The sequence below is a fragment of the Limanda limanda genome, chromosome 20, assembly GCF_963576545.1.
Source record: "Limanda limanda chromosome 20, fLimLim1.1, whole genome shotgun sequence".
Lineage (NCBI taxonomy): Eukaryota > Metazoa > Chordata > Actinopteri > Pleuronectiformes > Pleuronectidae > Limanda > Limanda limanda.
In genome coordinates, this window is record NC_083655.1 from 8,139,759 (window position 1) to 8,166,161 (window position 26,403).

General features: G+C 44.7%; 1 protein-coding gene across 2 annotated transcripts; it reads left to right on the top strand.

Moving 5' to 3' along the window:
- Positions 1-378: 378 nt before the first annotated feature.
- On the top strand, positions 379-25,018 carry smarcd3b (SWI/SNF related, matrix associated, actin dependent regulator of chromatin, subfamily d, member 3b). 2 transcript variants are annotated; one of them, XM_061093707.1, is made up of 13 exons: positions 379-952; positions 8,864-9,075; positions 14,467-14,509; positions 16,401-16,523; positions 16,699-16,821; positions 17,484-17,579; positions 19,883-19,984; positions 20,549-20,710; positions 20,799-20,896; positions 21,421-21,556; positions 21,797-21,919; positions 22,097-22,198; positions 22,303-25,018. In XM_061093707.1, the coding sequence occupies exons 1-13, from the start codon at positions 875-877 to the stop codon at positions 22,354-22,356; spliced, it is 1,452 nt and encodes a 483-aa protein (XP_060949690.1). In that variant the 5' UTR covers positions 379-874; the 3' UTR covers positions 22,357-25,018. The 2 variants fall into 2 exon arrangements, with proteins under 2 accessions (XP_060949690.1, XP_060949689.1); XM_061093706.1 differs by having other exon boundaries at positions 381-952; positions 16,696-16,821.
- The last annotated feature ends 1,385 nt before the right edge of the window (positions 25,019-26,403 follow it).

The following is a 26,403-nucleotide window of genomic DNA, read 5'->3' on the forward strand; positions in this document are numbered from 1 at the left end:
AGGGCTGGAGAGCTCACTCCCATTGTGACACATGCTTTCCACTCAGAGGGAAACCGTCAAATATAGTCGCCCCCCTTTTTTTTGTTTTTTTTTGCTTTTAATTGAGGGAAATAACATCACCCTCCTCCTCCTCTTCCTCCCTCCTCCTCCTCCTCCTCCTCGTCATCACCACCACGTCACGGCTCGGTCATATATGGCAGTTTTCTGAGCGTACACATGCGCTAATGATATGCAGCGTGGCCCCTTTAAGAGCCCAATGTCCTTTTTTGAGAATGAGTCCAAACTCTGAGCTGTGTGTGTGTGTGCTGGCCGTGGCCTCTGGGCTGGTCACCAGGGGGAAGCTGCAGAAGAGGGAATGGCTTACTGATTCTAACCCCCCCAGCCCCCAGCCGGGACCAAACGGCAGCCTCTCTCCGGCTGTGTGCCCTTATCTACCAATGGAATGCAACAGCTGTGCGGGGGAGCAGCAGGGTGGGCTGGCTGAAACCCCCCTGCCAGACCCCTGCCTGGCTCCCCCACCACCACCACCACCACCACCTCCACCTCCAAGGGACGGACCGGGCTCCTGAAAGGCAGCTCAACTAAAAAGTGAGCTAGGCACACACACAGTGAGGGACTCGGCAGGGCTGCTGCACATTCAAAATAGAGGGAGAGGGAGGGAAGAGAGAGAGAGCGAGCGAGCAGGAGAGAGAGAGAGACAGGGAGGGAGAGAGAGAGAGAAGGAGAGTCAGGGACAGGCAGTGCTGAAAAGGAGAGCACAAAGAGAAGGAAAGTGGAGCAGGGGAGGGGAACAGGAGGCTGGGTGAAGGGAGAGGGAAAGACAAAAGAAGGAGAGAGGGGCGACCGAGCCGGGTGAACGGAGGGGACTGAGCAAATGGCCACGGAGGAGACGGCCGGGGGAGCCAGGAAAGCCACCAAGAGCAAACTGTTTGAGTTCCTGGTCCATGGAGTGGTGAGTGGCGCTGTCCGTCATTCCTGTGAAAGGAGCTGAGCTCTGGCATGCATCTGTGTGTGTGAGTGTGTGTGTGTGTGTGTGTGTGTGTGTGTGTGTGTGTGTGTGTGTGTGTGTGTGTGTGTGTGTGTGTGTGTGTGTGTGCATGAGTCGGCGCAGCAGCAGCAGTCTGTGTGCGAGAGATAGCTGGGTAAAGCTGGCCATGTGAAGGTTATTTCCAGCCCCCTGGATCCCAGCCTGTGAGGAGGAGATGACTTGAGAGAACAAGAAGTGGAGCAGCATGGATGGATGGAGCTGAGCAGGAGGAGGAGGATGGGGAGCAGAGGATTTCTCCCTCTCTCACACACACACACACACACACACACACACAGACACACACACACACAGAAAATGGATAATATGTAGGAATAGAAGCTAAGCGGTGGCAGCAGCAGAAAGCAGAAAGCAGCCAGCTCCCCCTTTGGCGAACAGAGGAGCACGCTGAGCATGCTTCCCTGGGAGTCACAGACAGAAGAGAGAGAGGGGGGGGGGAAATGACGAGTCCACTCACAACAACACAGGCTTGAGTAGCCTTCCAGGCGGCGTGCTGTGCTGTGCTACGGGATGGGATGGGGGGGATCTGAACCTGTAAGGTCACGAGACAAACGGACGTAGTATCGCGGAGACGGAGCCGAGGCAGACGGCCAATCCTGGAAATCATGCAGAACAATCAGCCCATTCATGTGGAGCCAGCGTGAAATGTCAAGTCAAGTGTTGCTCACGGTTTAGAGGTTAGGCAACTATTGCCACAAGCTCCACGCTGCACGTGAAGAGCAGGACAGGGAGCACAGGGGCTTTGTTTTGGTAATGAGCTGAATGCAATGGAGTGTGCCGAGTCCTTTTTTTTAAGTGACACTTTGCTGTTTGAGAGTTTGAACAGATGTGACATTGACTCGTTCGTTTCCAAACCTGAACATAAAGCCGTGTCTGTGTTTGACCTCTGTTCAACCGGAGTGACTTTCCCTCTCTCTCGGATAATTTCATTTCATTATATCTTTTAAGAGCCGGACACACAACTTCACGAAGCTCAAGGTGAAATGTCTCGTTCTGTAGAAGGAGAAACATCAAACCCCGAAGATATCGTGATGACGCTGATGCGTGACAATGGAAAGCAGCAAATTCGTTTTTTTATCGATTATTCTTCCGTCAGAGCTTAAGGTTTCTTTCTTTTTTGTACATCAAGTCTTGTCAGTGGGATACTGTATGTGCCTGTATAAGCGAACTGGCAGCCGAGCAATGACAAGGAAAGAGAGAGATGGACATGCAACATAAGTCAAGGCCGGAATCAGAGCAGGGACATCACAGTTCACGGCCTTAAAACCAGACAATTTGTAATGACCTTAAAAGGTAGAACTGTACAGTTTGACACAAAACTATGCAGCAAACGGCCTGACACGTTTCACCATAAATATTATTTACAAGTCCGCCTGACTCCGCGGGACCCTGCGCGGCCTCGACTTTATGATTAAAGCGAATTTCACCTTTGCACATGTTTCCTTAAACCTGGTGTCACTTCCTAAATCCTCCTAGTGTACGGAGAAGGTCAAATCTACTGTGGTGGAAGATTTATTCCCCCCCGTTGCCAGATTGTTTCATTTGAATACATTTATTTGGGTGTATTTTAAACCTTTGGTATTAAATTGAATCTTAAAGAGATGAAGAACGTTGAGAATAGTGAGGTCCATGATTTTAAAGACCTAGGACACCGGGGTCCTCTTGATTTTTGTCTTAAGAGAGCAAGCTGTAAAGTCTAAGAAAGCAGTAAAAATACATTTGAAATTTATGGAACAGAATTATATTTGTATTATTTCCTACTGCAAACATCATCTGACAGCCTGTGAAACTGATCCCGGGCCTGTCATTGGGTTCCTGATGTCCGGGCTTGTCCATTAATTCTTAGTCAAACAGTTTTCATAGTTTCTTAAAGTTGCGTTTTTCTGCTAAAATGTCAAAACGGTCTAAATTTGACCTCTTTGTGTTCAAAGGGCTGAAACTCCCACACAGCTCTTTTTGATGTTAATGTAAACCCACTCAAATTAAAACAGAAAATTTGCACTTTAATGTAAATCCATTATTTGATTTTACATAAAATTTGTGCTGCAGCTCAGAGCCCGAGGAGTAAAAAGAGAAAAGTGTGACCGTGTGAATAAGTTTGGCCTTGACCGTGGCTCTCTTGTCATAAACGTCAGCTCCAGGCTGTGGTTTCCACTTTCTGCTGAACTGAATTTCACCTTTTCCACGGATTCAGAAACTTGGCATCGCTTCACGAATCCTCGAGTACGTCGAGAATGTCCAGGAGACAGTTTGGCAGCGGCTAGTCAAATCTGTACGTGTCTCCGGGACGCTGGACTCGGCTCCCCGTTCGAAGACGTGACTCTATTGGAATCATGTAACGGTGACAGCAGGTAGATTTATGCACTGAAACAAGATGAGGTATTGTTCCTGTGACAGGAGCGGTCATTACAGGGGCTTCGGTGCCGAAGTCCTGCACACGAGACAGACTTTAGGATACAATGGACCAAGTGATTGATGAGACGAATGAGTGTGTCCTCTCAGCAGACCAATTAACCTTGATGAGGCTCCGGCTGCTCCAAGCCAAACATTTCCCTCTGCCTCTTTTCTCTCTCGCTGCTTCACTCTCTCTCTCCCCCACGTTTCAGAAATGGGAAAAGTCTTGTTTTAATAGTTGTGGCAGGTTTCCTCGCTGTGTACGCTGCGGAGAGCGCAGAAATATTTATAGTGTGGGATATGGCGATGATTTGGCGCAGCTTGTTAGCTTGTGGCGAAGGATGACGTTCTCCTTTCCCCCTCGTGGCCGACGGAGGCCGAGCGAGCTCTCACACACAGACACACACATGTCGCCGCGTTTACTCGGACAGAAATATATGTAAATACTGTACGTGCACGCCATTGTTGTGGTTACCAGAGGTCAAAGTGTTCCGGCCTCAAAGCAGCTGCAGGACTGTGTGTTGTGGGGGAGAGTGTTTGGCCGAGGTCTGGTGCTAGGACTGATGGGTGGGCTGAAGGTCTGGGTGAGGTCTCTTCTTTCTCTCTCATTATCTGCCTCACCTCCCCCTGCTGTTGGTCCTCTGCTGTGTGTCTGTGTGTGTGTGTGTTTGTGTGTCTGTGTGTGTGTGTGGTTGTGTGTTTGGAGGTCAGTAAGGGCTGCGGCGATGAGAAAAGCCTTCCAGAGCTCTGCATGGGAAACCCTGATAAGCTCAAACATAATACGACACAGTGTGGCTTTTGTCATCTGCAGCTCGGAGTGTGTTTGTGTTTAAGCGCGTGATTGGACCTTTGAAACGTAAACCTCCCCCCCACCCCAACCCACCCCACATCTGGATCATCTGGATTCCGCGCTTGAAGGGCTAGCTCGCCCCAAATTAGCAGAAAACATTCAATCCCTCTCATCTATGAGGGTTTAGATTTCAGTGTTTAGATTATTGTATATCGAAAATTACAAGACTAGTCTGTTCTCTGCATCTTCCCCAAAACAACTGAGGTTAAAGAAATGTTGTCTGTGGTGCTCACCGCATGGAAATGTATTTATTTTAAAGAGTCAACAGCCAAAACATGTGGATAATCCACAGACCCTGCCACGATCAGGTTTCATTGAAATGACTTCAAAGTCCAAACAAACATTGTAAAAGAGTGGTGGGGGGGTTCTTTGGAGGGATTAGAGCTCTTTCAGATGCATTTTTAAATCATATTTCTGTTTTTATGAGTTTCACAAATTAAGTCTCATTCGCCTCAGTTCACCAGAGCTGGAGGACGAGATCTCTAAGTTGGATTTCTTATAAATTCAGCACATGAAACCTTCACTGTCTGTGTGGTTTGATTCCACTGGAGGTTAATGAGAAAACATATCATAATTAGTTATTGAAGCCATTAGCATGTGTTAGATGGTAGAGGTAGGGAGTTAAAATCATTTTTTAATGGTTTATGTGTTATATTCTTTACAGTGTATATATTGTGATATGGTAAAGACTCAAAGTTCTTCATCACACTGATGTTATAGTCAAATAAGAATCAGAAGTTGCCATCAGTCCAGCTTATTGATTTGTATTTGAAATATTGTTATTCAAAGAGTTGGATAAATAGTGTTCTAGTTTGATATCAGTATCAGAATAAACACTTAAGTTATTTAATCGATGCTCAATGCAATGACCTGTGTCTCATCAACAATCTGCTCATTATTTTATCATATAATCAATCCATTATTTGATCTGTGAAATTACAAACAATAGTAAAAGAAAGAATGCAAGACTTTAAATTAGGTATAAAATATAAAAACATGTTTATAACATGTTTTTGATATCTTACAATTATCTTACTATGATACTTACAAGACGACAGTTAGATGACACAATATTAACGAATCATCTTCAATAAAGGTTAAACACACCACATGCCTTGAAAGGGGTGGTTGTCATTTTCAAAGCAGCATTATTCAGTAAACCAGGGGGTGAACATCTAATATTGGAAAACATATTTTATGTAGTCGTTGGGTTTTGGAAGATAAGAATTGACGTTTTCTGACACTTGAGATATCCCCCAATAAATCAATAATGACATTGATCTGCAGCCGGAGTCAAGTCCCATTCACGGAGCCTCATCCCCAGTTTGTAATAGATTTTCTGGGTGCCAGTCGAAATCCGTGTAACAACCCACAGATTCATATGTTTAGTTCCGTGTGGGTTAAGTTTGGCCTCTTCAAATCCCTGCAGCCGTCCCAGGGATGCCAACACACTTCTCAGATATCCGTCCACATGGCGGATTCGATTCCTGGCTGGCTGGCTGGAGCTCTGGGCTGAGAGCTGGAGTCGGTTCAGCAGGTCAGATTAGAGAGCACCGCCCATTGTGTGTGTGTGTGTGTGTCTGTGTGTGTGTGTGTGTCTGTGTGTGTGGATTCTAGGGGAAATTCATCTTACACATTACCCAGCTACGGCTGTGTGTGTTATCTGAAGAGCTTAAATTCTCCAGACAGCCGGTGGTAACAGTAGCTCTGTCTGTCTGTCTGACTGTCTGTCTCTCTGTCTCTCTCTCTGTCTGTCTGTCTGGGGGGGGGGGGGGGGGGTGGTCTTGCCGCTCAGAGTCTCGTTTCTGTTTGGGTGTTGCAGTCCAGCTTAGGTGGGGGTCAGACAGAAAAAGAAGGGGGTCTCTTAAGGCTCCATAAGGCGGCAACCATATGTTGTTTTATCCTCCCTGGTTTGGAGAGAGACCCTTCTCAGTTGACATCCCCCCAAACCCCACCCCCCCACCACCACCACCTCTACACCTCCACCAAGTCGGAGTGACAGCACCGCCTGCTTGGCCTCCTTATCACAGGATCTGTGCTCGGTCACCATTTCAAAGGACACATGATACGTCCATAGCTGAGTTATTAAATCTCCCCGTGAAGACGTGTTCATATCCTGACTCAGTTTAATATGTAGTTTGTCTGTGGTGGAATATCTAGTTGTTTTTATTGTTTATTACCTTGTTCTTTGTTTGTTTGTTGTCTGTGTGATTTGTGGACGGTCTAAAGATAACATTGGGGACTGTGTGTGTGTGTGTGTTTGTGTGTGTTTGTGTGTGTAAGCCACATTTAGACGTGACAAAAAACGTGAGCTGCACGCGAGGAGCTGAAACTCCTGATCGGTGGCGTTCAGCTGTTCTCCATCACTCAGCGGTTCTGTCACCGCGCTGAGGACAGATCCTGCTTCAGTTTGGAATGAGTTGTTTTCTGTTTTTTTTGCAGAAGGACGGTTCAAAAATGGTGTCATGGCTTTTTTTTTAAAGTATTTTTCAAGACATTTCAGCCAAATGCAGCTGAGCAGCTTTTCTATGGCGTTTTTATTGGGTTATTGTTGCAGTGGATGTTTGTATCTTGTTTTTTGGTCTTCTTTTAAATTCCCTCAACCAAATTGCCGACTAGATTACTAAAGTTATATTGTGTTGTGCTGATCTGCAGATGCTTCAGTATGAATGAACAACAAGGTTTAGACGTAGAGCTTTATTTGTGTCTCATTTGTGCACATGGAAATAACTTTTTTAATATAATTGCATAAGTGATTTTGCTGTGCTCAATAAATATATTTAAATGTTTCTTTAAGCCACCTAAGTGCACAGTGGAAATCTGTTGTAGAGAGTTCAGGAAGAATAGATTGATTGATTTCAAATGTCCAACATGACACCATGTATGCTGTTTAGAGTTAATTTGTCCTCATAATACTTATCACTCTTGAAATGTAACTACATCTGCTCCAGTACATGCTTGACAAGCTTGCACTCGTATTTCTACTCCTCTAAATAAACGTTTTCTTACTCCACTAAATTTCTTAGACAGTTATAGTTGCTAGTTACTTTAAAACTACTCCACCTATACGATGAGTTTGTGGAGTATGATGTATTTTAATAGATCAAACCATGCAACATATATATCAGGGCAGGATTAACTCAGCAGGCGGCCTCATTGGCCCCCAATCAGATTCTCCCACCCTCCCCTATCTCCCTGGGTTCCTCAAATTAGTTGGATTATGATTCAATTAAATGCACGTATAGGCAGAAAGTAAGTATAACATCAAGGGGGAGAGGCTGTGGAAATAGTTGGAACATTAGTTTTTGGTCAATAAATGTTTACTTTGTAAAATAAAATTATTACAACACACAAAAAGTACATTTCCTTCAAATACTTGAAGTTCGACCTCTTCTTCCACTGTTGATGGAAGTTAAGACGTTTAATCAGCGGTCTGGTTTCTCTCTGTAGACGTGTTCGATGTTTAGAGTTTTCTTGGGGGAGGTCTTTGCTCTGGATGAAGTGAAAAGATGTCGCTCTATCACGCGAAACACCCCCCTGCCCCCCCGCCTCCTTTTTCAGACAATAAACGGAGGCGGGAGGCAGCTGTTGCCATGGGAGTGACAAGCACAGGTGAGAGTTCCCCAGTTGTTCCCAGGCGTCAAGACAAGTGTGGGACTGTGGCTTCTGACACTGTTTGGATTGTTTAGGATGTGTGTGTGTCAGTGTGTGTGTGTGTGTGTGTGTGTGGGTGGGTGGGTGTCTGTGTGTGTGTGTTTGTGTGCACGCTGTGAATAGTCTTCATTTAGTCAGACTTTTGTTTAGAGGAGGTGAGAAGGAGGCAGAAGACACAACAGGAACACGACAGTTCCTCTTGTCCTCAGCTGCTCTTGTTTAGAGCACTTTCTCTAAATTACTCCCAGTATCTGTTCACCAGAATCTAATCAGTCAATGTTTCCCAGTGTAAAACGATCTGCTGAAACGTGACCATCTTTCAGAGAAGTTTTCTAAATCACACGGTTCATGTTCTCTCTAACGTGTGTGACAAAGAGAAATCCCACATGGAATTTCCCCCCATATATAGTTTCACAACTCTGCTGAACACACATCTGAAAACAGATTCACGCACATTGACTTCACTGAATTACGAAATTCTGTTTATCGACCAAGCTGTTGTTTGATTTCTTCATGGTTGCCAAAGGTTGACGTAGGCAGGAGCCAGGTGACGTGTGTCAGGTGCTGAGTTGTGTTGTTGGTGTTTTTATCCTAAGTTTCTGGTTTTGCCTGGAAGTCAAACCAGTTGTAACCAGAAGTTGATTTGAAAGAGGAAATATCTGTCAGGTGTCGTCGGTGAATTCCTTTGTTGATGCTCAACTTCAGGATCTTGTCAGATAAGATGGATGTTCACAAAACAAACGTCTCCCCAGTTGGTCTTCAATCCACCTGTGTGAAGTGCACAACAGCTACAATTGATGTCATATTTCTGTTCTTGTATTTTTAGAAACACTCACTTGAGATTATAATTATTATATTACTGGAGACTGTTTCCTACACACGTCTGACCCCCGGCGCCCTTCTTCTCTGTTTCTCCCCAGCGTCCTGGCATGCCGTCTGGAGCGAGGATGCCCCACCAGGGCGCCCCCATGGGCCCCCCCGGCCCCCCGTACGGAGGGAGCCCTGCTGTGCGGCCCGGCCTGCCCACCCCGGTGATGGAGCCCAGTCGCAAGAGGCCCGCCCCCTCCCAGCAGGTCCAGCAGCAGCAGCAGCAGCAGCAGCAGCAGCAGTCCGTCCAGAGCCGGTCCAGAAAGTGAGTCTGAGTCCAGCTCTCCCCCCCCCCACCCCACCACACACACACACACACACACACACACACACACACACACACACACACATCACCACCCTAACACTGCATGGCTTGGATACAGCAACCGCTCATGATCAGCTGTGGTCACTCTCTCACCTGAGCTGGAAGTCTGAAGGAAAAACATCTGACTCATATTTTGTGGAAGTATGGAACTGCTCTGGAATCAGGTGCAACCGATGTAAAAAGATCCGGGAATCAAATCTCAATATTTCTTTGTAAAAGCTCGAACTTGCCAAATTCTTTCTTTTTCTCAGTCACTCTTATTAAGTGTTTGATCGCACAAGTGGATAATTTCAGACGAAGCAAAAAGTTGTTTTCTGGCTCTTTGTGATGAGTCAATCTGAAACACTAAGCATTCGAGAAGTTGGTCCTATTGTGTTAAATTAAAAAAAAGGGCTTTTCAGGTATTAAACTTGTATCTGTATGAAAAACATTTGGAACTTGAATAGCGCCGAGTGGAGCACATTCCTCCGCCAAGGCCGAACAATCCGACACAATCGTCTAGTTCTCATAGTAGAAACAAAAAGAAAGAAAGGCTTCTGATAAGCGGAATTATTTATCTGTCACGAAACATAGTTTAAGAGAAAAAAAACCATCTGGATCTGCTCCTTAAAGCACATCTGCAACAACATGTAATGGCATCATCCATCCATCAAGTCTGGTGGAAATCAGGTTTATTTGTTTAGGCATCGTTGTCCTGCTTATAAACGAGCAGACACATTAAAACATAATCTCGTTGGAAGTGATAATGAAAAGACAAATTATAAACAGGTTAGTGTGTGAACTGGTGAACAGATCAAAGCTGTAACTGATTATTGACTGAGTGTTTCCATCCACCAGCATAACTAATCAAAAATGCCAAATATTTTCCAGCTTCTCAAACGTGAGAATTTGCTGCTTTTATCTTTTTTTCCTCCGTCCCTGTAAGAGGAAAAATGTCAGTCTGTCAGTAAAAATAAGTTATTAAAGAACAATCTCAAACTTTTAAAAGAAAAATAAGAAAGGAATCAATATTACGAAAAATCTTGTTCAACAACAGTTCCAATACTTTCCTAAAATTCGTTTTTAAAAAATCCAATCTCAAAGATTACACGGATGAGAAGTGGAACCGTGACCCGTGTGTGTGTGTGTGTGTGTGTGTGTGTGTGTGTGTGTCTGTGTGTGTGTGTTTTACATGCATCCACCCTGCTCCTCCCCATCACTGCTGTCAGAGCGTTTCCTCTGTTCAGGCTTCACGTGTCTTCACAGTCTGGTGATCTGTCGTATCCTTGTGACGTCCACACGTCCATACGGCGCTCTGAGGACGGTCAGGAGCTTGTCGTGCTTTGGCGTTTTTGTTTTGAGCATCAGTAAACCAGGCGCGCGCACACACACACACACAGAGTGGATATCTTCTGTATAAGGAGTGTGAGGCAGGTGTGGTCACTGGAAAGGCGATCGATGGTCGCCCTCTGTGGACCTCTGTCTCTCTCCGTTTCATTCTCTCAGTATCCGCAGCGCGATTGATCCTCGTACAATTAAGCCGACTTGTCGAACAGGTCGGGGGGGGAAGTGTTGTCCTGCGTCAGTGCCTCGACCCCCCCCTCCCCCCCCGAGCGGCCCGGTGGGGCTGGGCCCGGCTCTGATCAGTGGTCCAGGGTGACCGGTCCAGGCGTCTCTGTCTCTTTCACTCTCTGGTGCTTTGTGAGGGCGTGTTGGACAAAAGCTCGGACCCCCCCACCCACCCCCAACCCCCCCGGCGGCTGCCAGCTGAGGACGGACCACCTGTGTTACAGTGTCATTGAGACCTGATGGTCCCGGCTGCGCTCGCTCTGCAGAGTCAACGCTCTCATTTGCAAATCCCCCTGGCTAAAAATAGGATTTGATTTTTGGTTTGCTTTGGTATAAAATAAATACTCAACCTTGTGTCCTAACAATCATGTTTGTATACAACTGTTGTTTTCTTAAGTACAGTTTGTATTTCTGTTTACATGTACAATACATGTACATCCTGCTCATCACTCACAGGCAGGTGGTCGGAGAGGAAGCAGGAGGTTTGACCTTGACACCAGTTTCTCATCCTTAGTCCGGTGATGAGGTTACACAACTTCGACCTTAACACCTAATACATTCAATTGCAATGTTTGTGTTCCTAAAAACTTTGCTTAAAATCAAAAACCGGAATAATTATTCTTTAAATAATAAAATAACAAAATGGCTTATACTTTATTATGCTTATATCAAATCTTATTATAATGTTTATGATAATTTGCAAACGACTAAGTGCAGACGAACATTGTTCCTTCCTAGTTTCCATCGTGTTGTTGTGTTTCTCTGGAACAATCAGCTGCTTCCTTCTTCATCCAGCACAGCTCATACAATTTGGCGACTTTCAATCTCATCTTTTATCTCCCTTTTAAAACCGCATCGCTGTTCCGGTCTTTGTCCTGCCCCCCCCCCGTTAGTCCTTGAAGTCAGACCCTAAAACCTTTTCTCGCCGCTCACGACAAAGGGTTACTTAGACTTAGGACACTTGATGGTTTTTTAGGAGCATGGTGAGATCCGTGCAGGAATGAGGCCGGTCGGTGATAAACCAGAAGATTTAAGGCGCTGAACAGAGCGGAATGTTCTGGTATTTGTGCATAAAACAAAAACACTGTGTGCATGTTGTCTTCCCCTTGTGTCTCTGAACCCATCGCTTCTAATCAAAGCAACATCCAAAAGACTCTAAACTCACACACTGCCTGTCTGCTCCGTCTCCATTGAAGTTCACAGTGTGTCCATTATCAGTGTGTAGTCTGTCTGTGTGTGTGAAGCATGGTTGTTTTGGTTCACGGAGAAACTTTGTTGAGTGAGCGTGTCCCTCGGACGAGCAGGGCGCCCCCCCCAGGTCCTCGTCTGCGGCACCCTGTGTGTGCATGGACGCAGTCACACGCCCGTCCCTCTGTCTGCGTTTTGGAGTTGTGCACCTACTAATAGACCCTTGAACTTCACACACATCCAACACGCACAGACACACACACACACACACAAACAGCCAGAAACCAGCAGGTGTTGCTCCTCTTTTTGCTGCCGCTGAGTGTGTCGACTCTAATCGGAACAACCTTCGAATCCTCACCAATTCTCAGGAAGCCAGTCGGATTCCCGGGAGCCAATGAGATGCCGGCGAGGCAGATGGACATGAGAGAGCCCCAATCAGATCCCACGCTCGGATCCAAGTAGGAGTTTACTCTGCTGCATGTCAGTTTTCTTACGTTTGATGACTCTGGCCTGGTAGTTTCACCCGAGCCCAGCACTCCCTGAATGAGTTGTTTTGGCCGAACGTACATTTCGGGCCTGGAAGATGACTCCCTAACATGTAGTGGTGCATGCTTTGGACTGGAGCATGGCATGATGGGAAGGGTTCACCTGAAGCTAGAGCATTAAGACCCTGTAGAATCCAGAATCTGAAGTCCCTTTTAAATGAAATGGAGATTGTTGTGATGCAGGTTTGTGTTTCCCTTTGCACTGCACCCCCGGATCTTTCAATTTTCCTTGCAGCAGGCTTGTTCCAGTATTTGGCATGCTGATAAAAACATACTGCTTCACAGATCAGTGCAGTGCTCTGTGGTAGGACATTTCTCCACACTGCAAGAAATAGAATAGATGTGGAGGAAAATTATCTTATTCACAGTGAGATGATGGAAATGTAGAAAAGAGTGCACACCTCCTCCAAGGCTAAACATATCTTTAACCAGGTCCTGGTTATTATGTGGATATGCATGAAATTGTATAACGACAGAAAGATCTCATGAATATGTAGAATTTATTTTACATCAGCATCACAAAATTAAAGAAATAATCTCGCAATATTATGTAAAACATTTCGAAAAATCTTGTTCTGTTGCTGGATATTAAATACAATGTAAAATTGGAATGCGATAAAAGATTTGTCCATAGACTGTTTATAAAGATGGATGATATGACTGCTCCTCTAAAGTGAAGCCCAATCATCTGAAGCGCCACCTGGTGGCTGGCTGCTGTAGAGGTCATAAACCTGCCTTCTTATGGGACAAGGGCCAAACTAACTTCTGGTTCCAAAAAGACGGCAGTGTTTCTATCCAGAAAATTTTAGCTTCATTTCTGGACAGTAAGAGGAAGTGAAGACGTGTCGTCCATCTTAATAAGCAGTCTGTGTATCTGACCTTTAAATTAGCAGTTTGACATTTTGAGTCATTCATAAATTTGCTTTCTTACCAAGAGTTGGATGAGAAGCTTGATACCACTCTCATGTCGGTATGGATATATTATCTTGTTGTTTTTTCTTTTCTACAAATTTGTAGTAACTGTTACAAGACAAAATCTGAATATTTTTCAAAGTTTTAAACCATTCCTTGAAATCACTTAACAAAAGCAACCAATCTTTAGTAATTCACTATGAATATGCTCATCATTTCTTTGAATGCAGCTAAATTTGGAGCACAGCCAAGGATAAAAAAATCCCTCTGCTTATTTACAGCTTTCAAAGCTTCACAAGAAAAGATCATTTCTCTTTGATTAGAAAAACAAGATTAAATCTTCCTAAAATACATAATTCAGACTTTCTTTGTAAACTCTCTTTTTGCAGTGAAGTGCCATTTCGTTTTTTCTTTGAGACAGTGTCCTTCTGCAGGCACCAAGAAAAGACCACATGCATGAATCTACTCCACATATCACAGATGTTAAATATTCTAATTGGAAATTTAAAAAGGAAAAGGAAAACTGTCGTGTTTGGTTTTGAAAAGAAAGTGACGACAAGGGCAAACAACTCGGTACAGATTGTTCAACTGTTCTTATTCCCTCATCGGTAAGTATACGACAAAAAAACAAACACGATGTCAGTAAATACGTGTTGTCAGACAGCAGGAAATGCCTGTGATTCATGGATGAAAAAATCCACACAGACACACACATTGTATATTCTCCCCTGTGATACTCTGTATACCTAAAAACTCTGTAACGCACCTGTCACCATCTACATCCTGCTGCAGTGGCCCCAGTGAATCTATACCGTGTGTGTCTGTGTGTGTGTGTGTTGAATACATGTCAGGCAAAAGATGTGCGATGTGGCACTTTTTGGGCTGTTAGATCGCTCTCGCTCTCCAGGTGGACCGCTGCATCTCAGAGAACACACACACACACATAAAGACAACACTGCACACACACACACACACACACACACACACAGAGACAGACACACACACACACAGCTGGGACGCCGGGGTGCTGGATGTGGCCCAGCATTTTAGCAGATGGCCTGGGTGCTACGCTATCAGTCACCATAGTAACATGCTCCCTTTTCCCTCTTTCCCTCTGTCTTTCTCTCCCTCTCTCCAGTGCTAAGAGAAGGAAAATGGCAGACAAGATTCTTCCGCAAAGGGTGAGGCTGCATATTTTTTACCTTTGTTGCTGTGTGTCTGTGTGTGTGAATGTGTGTGTGTGAAGGTGTGTGTGTGTTATTATCTTTTGTGAGCAGAACGGATGAATCCTGGCCAGGGTTTTGATGTCAGAGGCTCTTGGAAGCCGCGGAGGGCCAGACGATTCGGTGCTATTTCCAATTGAAAAGAGGGAGGATGAGGGGAGTGCTCGGCAGGTTCTGGGGTTTCATCCTCAGGGTTTCATTCTGTTATTTGTAAGGTGGCTCTTTGATTTATATTGGAACAGTCACGCGAAACCACAAGTAGGAGCGAAGAAAGCGACAGAATCCCCACGTTTCCACAGGTGAGCCTGTGCCGACTGAGGTTTGATTCCCACCCAGCGGTGTCCGCTTGTGGCCCCGAGCCACGCCGTCACCTCACCACGTCCTGGCCAGCTCACCGAGGGCTGGAGCCGCGGAGGTCTGGACTCGGGTCTTATCCCCTAACACAACCCAGACGGGCAGATTGCGGCACAGCCACGGCCGAGGGCGCCTCTCCACCATAATGAGTCAGGGACAGGGAATGTCTGCCACACTCCTCCGTCTGCTCGGCACCTCGGCCACGGTGAAAGGCGGTGGGATTCAGATAGAGGAGGAATGAGAGGCAACAATGAAAGCAGCCATTTAGAAAGAAACATGAAAAAGGAAAGATAGAGGGAGGGAGGGAGGAGAAGGAGCGAGGCGGAGGAGTGTGCACAGTCGGGGGAGCAGCAGCCCTTGAAGCTCGGAGGACTTTTATCAGCACAACCTACACCTGGTTTTATCCTCCTGAGTCTCCAGGATCATGTTAATGATGAGCTGCAGCACAGGGACATTTCCACTGATGTCATCGCTCTATACGTGCAAGAATTATACCATTTGGGAAATAAATAAACATAGAAAATATTAAAGCAAATCAAAGGTTATACTTCTTAATCATTTTGAATTTGAATAATCTCATGAGTTGTTTTTTTTAAATGACTGGGTATAAATCTATACGCCACCAGGGTCCCTGAAGTTTAACTAACCGTGTGAACAAGGTGATGTTATGCAGCTAAAACTTTATTCAAAGCCTCTAAACTTTATTTCATATTCTAAACATGATCCCAAACTTTTAAAAAAAAAACACACAATACTGTATGTCAGGCTGAATTTTTAAATGTTGAAATAGATGTGATGGTGCAGCTATAAAAACATGATTTGATTTCATTAGTTTTTAACCTTTAGTTATTTACAAGTTGTGACATAATGTGACAAAGTTTTCCAATGTTAACAGAGATAATATTTGCTACATTGGTTTCATCTCTTTGCAATCAAGGTCACTTCTTTATCGCAAAGATAAGAAATGTGACGATTCTTCAAATGTCTGAACAATATCCAAAATGTTTCCAGAAGAATCAATACGAAGTTTCATTTTCATTGCACCAATTCAGATGGTTTTTCATCAGCAAAGTTGGTGAACACAACAATTCCCATGATCCCATGCGGCCTCAGGATGTCATCCAACTGGATTGAGAGGCCCCTAGTGGCCAAAGTTACATATTGTACATTTAATCATTGGCTGTGCTATTTTGAATAAAACCTTACAGCCACTGAGAGGTAAAGTCACAGGAAACGTAATGTACGCAACTCAAATGTCCTTGAAACAGGAGAGTGGACCCCCCCCCCCCAGCACCCAGGCAGGACACAGCTAATCCACTTAAGCCCTTCAGAGATATTCCAATGATATATTTGAAGAAAATCTGACTTCTTAATCCACTGTGTTGTCCGTCTATAGATTTTAATGTCAGCGTGTCCTCTCTCTCTCTCTCTCTCTCTCTCTCTCTCTCTCTCTCTCTCTCTCTCTCCCTCTCTCTCTCTCTCTCTCTCTGAGCAGATCCGGGAGCTGGTGCCGGAGTCTCAGGCCTACATGGACCTGCTGGCCTTCGAGCGCAAGCTGGACCAGACCATCATGCGCAAACGTGTGGACATCCAGGAGGCGCTGAAGAGACCGATGAAGGTTAGGACAAAAGATCATGTCCCACAAGGACCCACTGCCACAAGAACATGTTCCTTTGTCTCATTAACACAAAGAGAGACTCATTTGACTTCATCGCTAAGTGGTTCATGTTTCTGTGATTTGTATTTCAACCCCTTTTAAACGATGGATTTTCAATATGCCCTTGTGTCAGCAGCAAAAGCGTAAACTGAGGCTTTACATCTCCAACACCTTCAACCCCGCCCGACCCGACGCCGATGACTCAGATGGCAGCATTGCATCTTGGGAGCTGCGAGTAGAGGGGAAGCTGCTCGATGATGTGAGTTTCATTTGTTGTTTCACGCCTGTATTTAAAACACAGTTTGTGTCAAAGCCTTTTTGAGTATGACATAAAAATATAGTTTCTGCTGCAGAGTCTTATATCGAGTCATCTCTGGCAGATTAATTCTGTGGGAAATAGTTGTCGAAGTAACCAACATCATAATGTTTCCGTTTAGAAATAAAACTTTGCTGCTCTTTGTCCCTAAGTCACGACGGAGCTCAAACAACTCTGAGCTGAAAAGTATGTCCTGGCTCTGAATTTAAAACGATGATGTGAAAAGTGGTTTTATAGGGAGTGAGGATGCAGCATGAAAAAAAACAAAACGAGTGATCATACGTTTGCGCTGTGAGCATTGCTTCAAAAAGCCGCCTGTGATGCTCTCAGCCGTCTGGGGCAAGGCCGTCATTTCACAGCGGTAGGAAGCGTTTAAGTTTCACAAACCACAAATATTTCTGGTCGAGCTCGGAGGAAGTGGACCCTGAGAATGCCACTGTCTTACTTTCCGTCTGATCTCGCTCTGCCTCTTGTGGCTTTCTGATTAGTTATGTTGCCAGAAGCAAATACACGAAGACAAGTGTGTGACATGTGTGGTTAAACAGAGTTCTGTGTGTATCTCATTTTAGACATTTACTGACCACGTCTGTCTCTCTGTTCTGCAGCCGGGGAAGCAGAAGAAGAAGTTCTCTTCCTTTTTTAAGAGCCTGGTGATCGAGCTGGACAAGGACCTGTACGGCCCGGACAACCACTTGGTCGAGGTCAGTTCCAACATGGCTGCACAGAGACCCACTCACCCACATCTCATCGACCTTTAACCTGCTCCGGCCACAGTGCTCAAGACATTTGAGCTCCTATCATGACGGCTCTTTGGTTTCCATGTATCTAATATTACACTTTTAGGCTGAATTTCATTGGAAGAGCAAAGAGGCAGACGGGAAATAATGGGGGGGAGTACGAATACGACATGCAGCAAAGGTCCACAGCTGGAATCAAACCATCGACTCTGTGTGGCCACCAGAGCTCGCACCAATTTCCTGCTTTCAGTCACAAAACAAATTTTTCGCTCCAACACAACTAAACTGACACTATGAGTTTCTCCGAGAGCGCAAAGCTAAAGGAAGTGGGAAAAACAAGAATCCTGCATCTGGCCTCTTAATGGAAACTGCTCCTAAAGTGAATTGGTTCTTCCCTGTCTCATACCCCCCCTCCCACCAACTTTCAATACAATCGGTTCAACTGTTTGTGCATAAACCTGCTAACAGCCAGACAACCGGACCAACGGCTAGGAAAACACTAGAAACCACATCGACCAGATCCAGATTTTTTATTGGTTCTGCACCAAATTATTACTGAATCACGAGTGAAAAGTTTATGGTTTTTTCGTCTTCACAGAGGAAAGAGGTTTCAGATCCATTGCTGAGGGAATTACAAACATAACCGTGTAAAAATGTTGCCTTCTTATTCAAACTTAGGTAAAAAGCATCAGCAAAATCAAATTAACGTCCAAAAATGTCTCGTCCATCTCATCATTCTTTCTTTCTTTCCTCTCGAGCCTCAAACACTTATTTAAATGAAAATTAAAATACGTCCTCCTTTGAATTGTAGTGCAGCAGAGACATAACAAGGGTCTTTGATGACCTCCTCCTCAAATGGTTATTAAGTGATGTCTGGTTCACGTCAAACTCACCACGCTCCTCTTTGTCTCCCAGTTGGATGAAGTAAATTAACAATAAAACAGAATGAGAGAGTGAACCGTCTCTTTTCTTTAATAAATAGATTTTTCTGCCCCAACAGAGAGGAGAGTTTTTTTATATCAGCTTTGCAAGGTTGTTTTAACATGCAGGTTTGAGAGCTGGAGAAAACAAGTGCGTACTTATTAAAAACAGCCATAAGCCGCCCTTGACTTTGTCTCTCCGCAAAATGGGTTGACTTAAAAAAATAAAATAAAAACTCCCTTTAGCAGTTGCAGAGGGGAAATTATGACTTCTCAAGGTTCCTCTTTTTAAGAGCATATTTGAGTAAGGCACTCAGGTGCTTCACTCTGAATGATTTTCCATCAAAAGAAATTTTTCTCTGCCTTGAGGTACAATCACTACTTAATCTGTTATGAGTCAGCTGAAGAGCTGAAGGAAAACATTGCTGTGTATTGTGCACCGAGCCGCTGCCGCCCACCGCGCTCGCCGTTCCGTTTAAAGAGCTTCGCTTTTTCACATCGCTGAGCAGTTAAGATAAAATGGAGAGGTAAATAAGACACAGATAAGGAGGAGGTTCTGGAAGACAAGAAACACAAAGACATATTCTTGTTTTCCGCCAGGCTGCTCTTTGGTTTAGCTGTTAACTCCGGTCTCTACTGATGGTGTTGATCCTGAGTGAGATAACCTTCAGCTGCTGGTTAAACTTTTAGCAATCGTGGTTTTCTCAGCACATCTCACGTCGCTAGTTACCCAGAAATCTCCCTCGCCCCAAAACCACAGAGGCAGCTGAAGTGTGAGATCCAGATGAGCTGCAGGTGCATGGAAATGTCTTTCTTTTCATATGCACATTTGTTGATGCTCTAAAACATCTTATATAATAATAAATATTTAGAAGTTATCAAAATTAAAGTGACAAAATCCTTAGTTATTGACATTGTTCAATCGTTTGTAGGATTAAGAACCATGTTAGCTGCTCTAGGAGGCCCAGTGGAGCTTTGAGCTTAATTCTAACATCAGCAGCCTAATAATTAACAATATTAACTTGCTGATGTTTAACATGATCATAATCTGATTGGAGCATGTTTGCACTACACTCTTTGGCCTGATGGTGGTGCTAGAGGACCACCAAAGCTGTTACAGTGCATCCTGAGGAGACATGGACGTCTCACACAAACCTCATGAGAACTCATCCTGTAGTTGTCGAGACATTATAGCCTTGAGGTGGACAAAATTCTTGTGTGAAATAATTAAAACTGTTATGATTAATAAATTGGGAAACAAGTGAAATAACCATTCCGCCGGCTGAGTTTGAGGTGTGTAGTAAACATGTGGTGTTATGTGTGTGCGCGCATGTGTGTCTCCTGCAGTGGCACCGCACGCCCACCACCCAGGAGACGGACGGCTTCCAGGTTAAGAGACCCGGAGACGTGAGCGTGCGCTGCACTCTGCTGCTGATGCTGGACTACCAGGTGAGGGGGGGGACGGGACACCTCACTGTCCAGGGAACTGTGGGAATCGTCCCTGACACCAGAACTGAAAACCACCGCTCTACACAATCCATGTCACAGCTCGATATCTGTTCCCATGCCATAGAGCTGATGTGAAGCTCTTTGTTTATTGTTGTTTATTTATTTATTTAGAAGAATCCCCATTAGCTCTACCCGAAGACAGAGCTACTTTTAGTGGGGTCCACATTTAAAACATACATACAGATATCAAACATTTAAAACATACATTACAATACCAATATCAAACATTTAAAACAAACGTTACATTACAAATATCAAAAGTTAAAATACATAAAAATAATGATCGTACAATTTTACATTACAGATATCAAAAATTAACTTAGTGGTTACGCAATTTTACCTTTGTCTTGATATAAAACACTGATAAATCCAATTCCATAGAAGCGAAAACTGCAAACCATGTAAGAGAATACTACACATTCATGTACAGTACATCACCATCTAGTGTCACGAGTATGCTGTAGCCAAGTGTTTCTTTGTGATGCAATGTTCTCGTTTCCTCAGCCTCCGCAGTTCAAGCTGGACCCGCGCCTGGCTCGCCTGCTCGGGATTCACACCCAGACCCGCTCCTGCATCATCCAGGCTCTGTGGCAGTACGTCAAGACCAACAAGCTGCAGGACTCCCACGACAAGGAGTACATCAACTGTGACAAGTACTTCCAACAGGTACCGGGCTGTCGCTGGGCTACAAATCACATTTATGTTAGATCAGTGTAGCTAGAAAATATATTTTAACATTCACATTTTTTTGCAGATTTTTGACTGCCCGCGGCTGAAGTTCTCCGAGATCCCTCAGCGTCTCACCAACCTCCTTCTGCCCCCCGACCCCATCGTCATCAACCACGTGATCAGGTACAGATTCCTGCTGTTTCACTGTGTGGGAAGGGAACCTCATCGTCATTTAGATTCAAAATCTCCTTTTCCAGAGAGGTTCTGCTCAGATAGGCTAGAATAACAAGGAGTCAAAGTGTGTAGAAGTATATAAAAAGATTAGGTTTAACTTAAGAGTTTGTTCTATACATGTTTCTTTGTGTTAGTTCTTTGCCTTTTTGTGTCATATTGAAATTCTGAATTTCTTGGGGAGACCTTTTTCCCTGACGTTAAGTAAAGAGCTATTGAGTATATTCAATTCAACAGCTATTCACAAAATCTTAAACCATCAAATTTTGTTATAATGAAATGTTTCCTCAAGCTTTTTCTTATATTTTTTAGTGTTAAATAAAATGTTATAAATCAAAAAACCGAATAATCAGAAGGTGAAGCTTTAAGGGATTATTTTCTGAAAACCTATCCCGTCTGCCACTTCTGCATAAATTAATGTTTAAGAGTTTAAGGTTTGATCCATTAATCTCTGTTTCCTGTCCCGCCCCTGCCAGCGTGGACCCCAATGACCAGAAGAAGACGGCGTGCTACGACATCGACGTGGAGGTGGAGGACCCCCTGAAGGGCCAGATGAGCAGCTTCCTCCTCTCCACCGCCAACCAGCAGGAAATCGCCTCACTCGACAACAAGGTGAGATCAGCGGCGTCTCACACTGACACACACACACACACACACACACACACACACCTCTGAATCGATTATTGTGTTACTTGGATGCTCTAAATCTGGCAGAGGTGATAATTAAACTGCCTCCTGGGAACAGACACGTTTAATGACGTCAGGATGTTGTGGTGCTGCTGGTTTAGAGACACACACTTTTTCATTACAGATATAAACATGTAACAAATTCTTCATTCCTTCATGTTTCAGATCCACGAGACCATCGAGTCCATCAACCAGCTGAAGATCCAGAGGGACTTCATGCTCAGCTTCTCCAGAGATCCCAAGGGCTACATCCAGGACTGGCTCAAATCTCAGAGCAGGGACTTAAAGGTTCGAAAGCTGCTCTTTGTATCTGTACACAAAGACACACACTTAAATTCCCTCGGAAACAATAGGAAAATAGGAGGTTTTAGAGGCAGGATTAATCCAAAGTGATGATTCCATTGTTCCACCTGTAATTCCATATGCTCCATGTTAGTCTTTAATGCTTGTGCCTTGTCCCTGTAGTTAATGACGGACGTGGTGGGGAACCCTGAGGAGGAGAGGAGGGCCGAGTTCTACCACGAGCCTTGGTCTCAGGAGGCCGTGAGCCGCTATTTCTACTGCAAGGTGAGGACACGCCCCCTCTGCGTCTTTGAACTCCTCTGGTTCCTCCTCTAGATGCAGAGGACAGGTCATATAACCACGTTTCTCTCTCTCTCTCTCCCGGACAGATCCAGCAGAGGAGGCAGGAGCTGGAACAGGCCTTAGCTGTCCGCAACACCTAAACCAACCGAGGCCCTCCTGCACCTCTGCATCTGATCCCAGAGCCGTGTGTGTGTGTGTCTGTGTGTGTCTGTGTGTGTCTGTGTGTGTGTGAGGCCATCGCTGTAGTCTGCTGAAACCTAATACCTCTCAAAGTGTCAGTAACTTAAAAAAAACAAACGCAGCCTTCGTCTTTGTGATAGCGATTACATTTTTTTAAGGGTTTTGAAAAGGAAAATTTGAAATTTGAGGGGGTTTCCACGAGCCGGCAGCGATGTGCATGAGTGGGAGACAAGACCCCCGACAGACCCCCGACGCTCGGCAGCTCGGTCGCGTGTCCTTTGTTTTATTTTGTCTGTGCAGAACCGTGAGGACACCGTTGCTAATCGCATGTTTTTAGCCGTCAGAGGTCGACATCCTTCGTCTCACTGACGGATAAACGACGCTCCTCATCATCACTCTCTCTCCGCTTTGTAAATACTATCAAACCCCCCCCACCCCAAGTCCAACTCACCTGACTGCTCTGGATCCTCAGAAGACCTCGGACCCGGTGTCACATTTTAATTTTCTCAATCATTTTTTCCCGGGGAGGATTGATCGTCAGTGTGCGTTTGTTTCATTTGTTCTCATGAGGAGAGTGTTCTTGGAAACACTGAGGAGTAACTACACCAGCAAAGTGGAGGTGGGACACAGTGGGGGGGGGTTGCAGGGAATCATTGATATCGATAAACCTGAGATTGTCATTTCCAGGTTTTGACAGAATCCGTTTGACGACAACCAACATGTCTCACTTAAGTCTTATTCGCCTGGTAAACTGATTTTTCTTTTTACGACGATTCCTACGACAGTATTAGATGAGTTAACTGTGAGTATTAATCACACAAGCAGATCCCAGGTCTGTGTTTTAATGAAGGACAAAACCAGTATTGATCATTGTCACGATATCTTTTCTTCCCTTAATCAAAGCAAGATGTTCCTTGTACATGTTGAGATGTTTGGCCAGTTAATGTTTTGAAGGTTTTACCAAAGGTTGCAACGAGAGGAAGAGAAACTGAAACGGAAAATGGACAAAAATCCAGATCTGGTTTTTAGGCGAAATTGCAAACAGGAAGAAAAAAAACTCTTCGGGTGGTTTGGTCTTAAATGTTCTTTTTAAACAAACTCAGTCGAGCTCGCCCCCCCGCCAAGGCCCAAACAAGCCTTTTAAATTAAATCAAGCTGCACCAAATTTCACACGCTCATAGTTAGTAGTCCCTAAATGTGCCTGATTATTTCCATCAAGATCCATGAATTATTCCCTGGGAAATAGATAATCTTTAATCTCTCTGTCCAGATTGGCACTGACATTGAACGGCTTTCCTCTTGGCTCAGGTCTCATCCTTCCACCAAGTCGCATTGGAAATCCATTCAGTGGTTTGGTTCTGCAGAGAGAGCTTCCTTGGCGGAGGGAAAAACTAATTGCAATAAACACTTAAAAAGCCCCGGTTTGAAGCTTTGTCCATTTCTACACTTTTTTATTGGTACATGAAGAAGTTTTGTTTGTTTTCTAGAGATGTGAATGTAAATAAGTTGTTTTCCCTGCAGAGGGCCGACTGTACAGTACCCGACAGATTATGTGTGTGGTTTGAGTTACATGGTGCAGGATGGGAGCTCAATGAGTTTTGAATTAGTAGAGCAGGAATGTTAGCGTTCCTCTGCATCCCCTCTCGGGTCGGGGGGGGGTTTATTTTAGGTCCATCATGTTTATCATGGGAGCGGGGGGGCGTCCCTCGCTCTCGACCACATCCGTTAGCTGTAACACACGATATAATCCACACCACCTCATGTTACACTTCTTTTTCTAACACTACACTCGACTTGTACGTACTCGTGGTCCGATGGAGGGTTTCTCCTCAGCAGTCAGTTTCGAGCTGGAACTCTTTCCTGGGTTTCTTTGCACTCTGCTGTAACTGTTTCGTTTTTTTTTACATCCCAGCAAACACAAAACGTGATTGAACGATTTCACAAAGACCTATGCATGCTCCGTGGACATTCACTAATACAGCTCATGGGACGGTTTGTGTAAATATATGGAAAAGGAAGCTGGCATAGCCGTCTGTGTGAAGACTCGTTGAAATGCCTTCTGGGAACTTTTTTGCCAAAAATGACGTGCCCTACCAGCAACTAACTGTAGGTGTGACTTTACTTTCTCGTCTGTGTGTTTTGTTACTAGGTCTAAGTTATATTAACTGCACTCGTTAGAGGAGGAACAGTAGTCGGTGGTAGTATTTTAGTCCTGTGTCGAACCCAGAGGGACTTGTCTTTGTGTGGCCAGGGCTTTCACATTGTCGTCACTGGATCACTAGCACCTTCCTGTGGAGGAAAGTGGAAGCTGCAGTACCAGGTTCTTATCTGAGTCACCATGACGACTGTGTCTCCTGTTCCTGAAGCCTGGTGACCTGTCCACACGTCCCCCTGCATGTGTCCCCTCTCTCTGTTTACACTGAGGGTCACCGACAGGATGATTAGGGTATACACGCATAACACTGTTTATCGGTAAAGAGCAGAACTTGTTTGGTGACTTACATTCAACAAAATGGAAGAAGAGGAGAAAAACATTAAAAAAAAAGAAGGGAAAACAGCTGTGATACTGCGAGACAGCCTGGATGTAAATAAAGAAGCGCTTGCCAAAGTTTGTAAATGCCATGATCTCTGGGCGTGTCTTTTTTTTTTGTCCTCATCACCTCTATGGGAACGAGAAGTGTTTTGCTCTGCTGCAAAAAATGTACACATTAACATATTAAAGCTCAATGCATACAGAACATTTAATGTATTCATATCCTCTGAGGAAATAGTCCTTTAATGTCACTGAGATGTAAAGTCATTGCTTCCGAGTTAGAGGAGATTGAGACACGTGCAACTAGAGCTCTTAGTAGTTTTAACTTTAACTTTTTGTTTCTACCTTTTAACAGCAGTTGGATGTAACCAAGTACATTTTCTTTGTTACTGTACCTGAGTATATTTTCAAAGTATCTGTACTTGAGTCAATTAGATTTATTTTAATGTACTTTTTACTTGTACTCGTTGTACTTGTATGTGAGCAAATATCTGTACTTTTTACTCCACTAGGTTTTTGCAATGCATGAGAAGCCGCTGCCGAGGCTCAACCACAATGATGCAATAGACAGTTGCATCAGAGAGTAGGCTTCACTCAGAAAGTACTTTAACTTTTAATATTCTTAGTATATTTAAAATTAAGTACTCACTTACATTAGTAGAAAAGTTCACGTGGTACTTATACTTCAGTACATTTGTCAATATTCTGTTCTTTTACTTAAGTGAAGTGTTATGAGTACTTCTTCCTCATGTCCTTCAGCTCTGTGAACCAGTTTCCTCCCTTTCATTAAAAAACTTGAAGCTGCGGTTTTAAGGTTCAAAGTTGCAAAGTGTTGCTTGAGAGTGACACAGTCTAACTTTGCAAACTACATAGCCCTTCTTTAAAATAACTCTCACACTATGTAAGTGCTGGTGTTGCATTCAGGCTCATTGGTGGAGGGTTAAACTTTCTGCATCAGCAGGAGGCCAACAGGCGTTTTATTGTTCATGAGGCCTTTTCACTGGGAGCTGCAGCCGGGCTGTACAGAGCCGACTACAGTGGAGCCTCTTTCACTCGGCTGCTCCGCCATTCTCCTGAGCCCACAACCCACATGCTGGGTGGGGGAGGATGGGGGCCGATCGGAGAGGAGGAGGAAGAGGAGAAGGAGAGGGCTGTGTGAAGTGATCCATTCATCTTGTTCAACCATCTCGCTGCGGAGGTTCACCACCACCACAGCCCAGCTTGGACCAGGTAGACCAGCCCCCCCCTCTGGGCACTGGGTTCACGTGTCTCTCCCCAAAGACACGTTTTCCCAAAAAGCCCAGGGAGGCCCGGGGAGGGGTGGAGAATTACTGCCCGGCTGTGGGGGGGGACGAGGTGGGGGGGGCTGCTTCGGAACAAACTGTTCACTGCCTCCCGGCGCCGCACTCAAGCTTTCATTCAAACTGGGAAGAATGGATTCTATGAGAAGAAAACTTTCTGAATAAGAGCGATG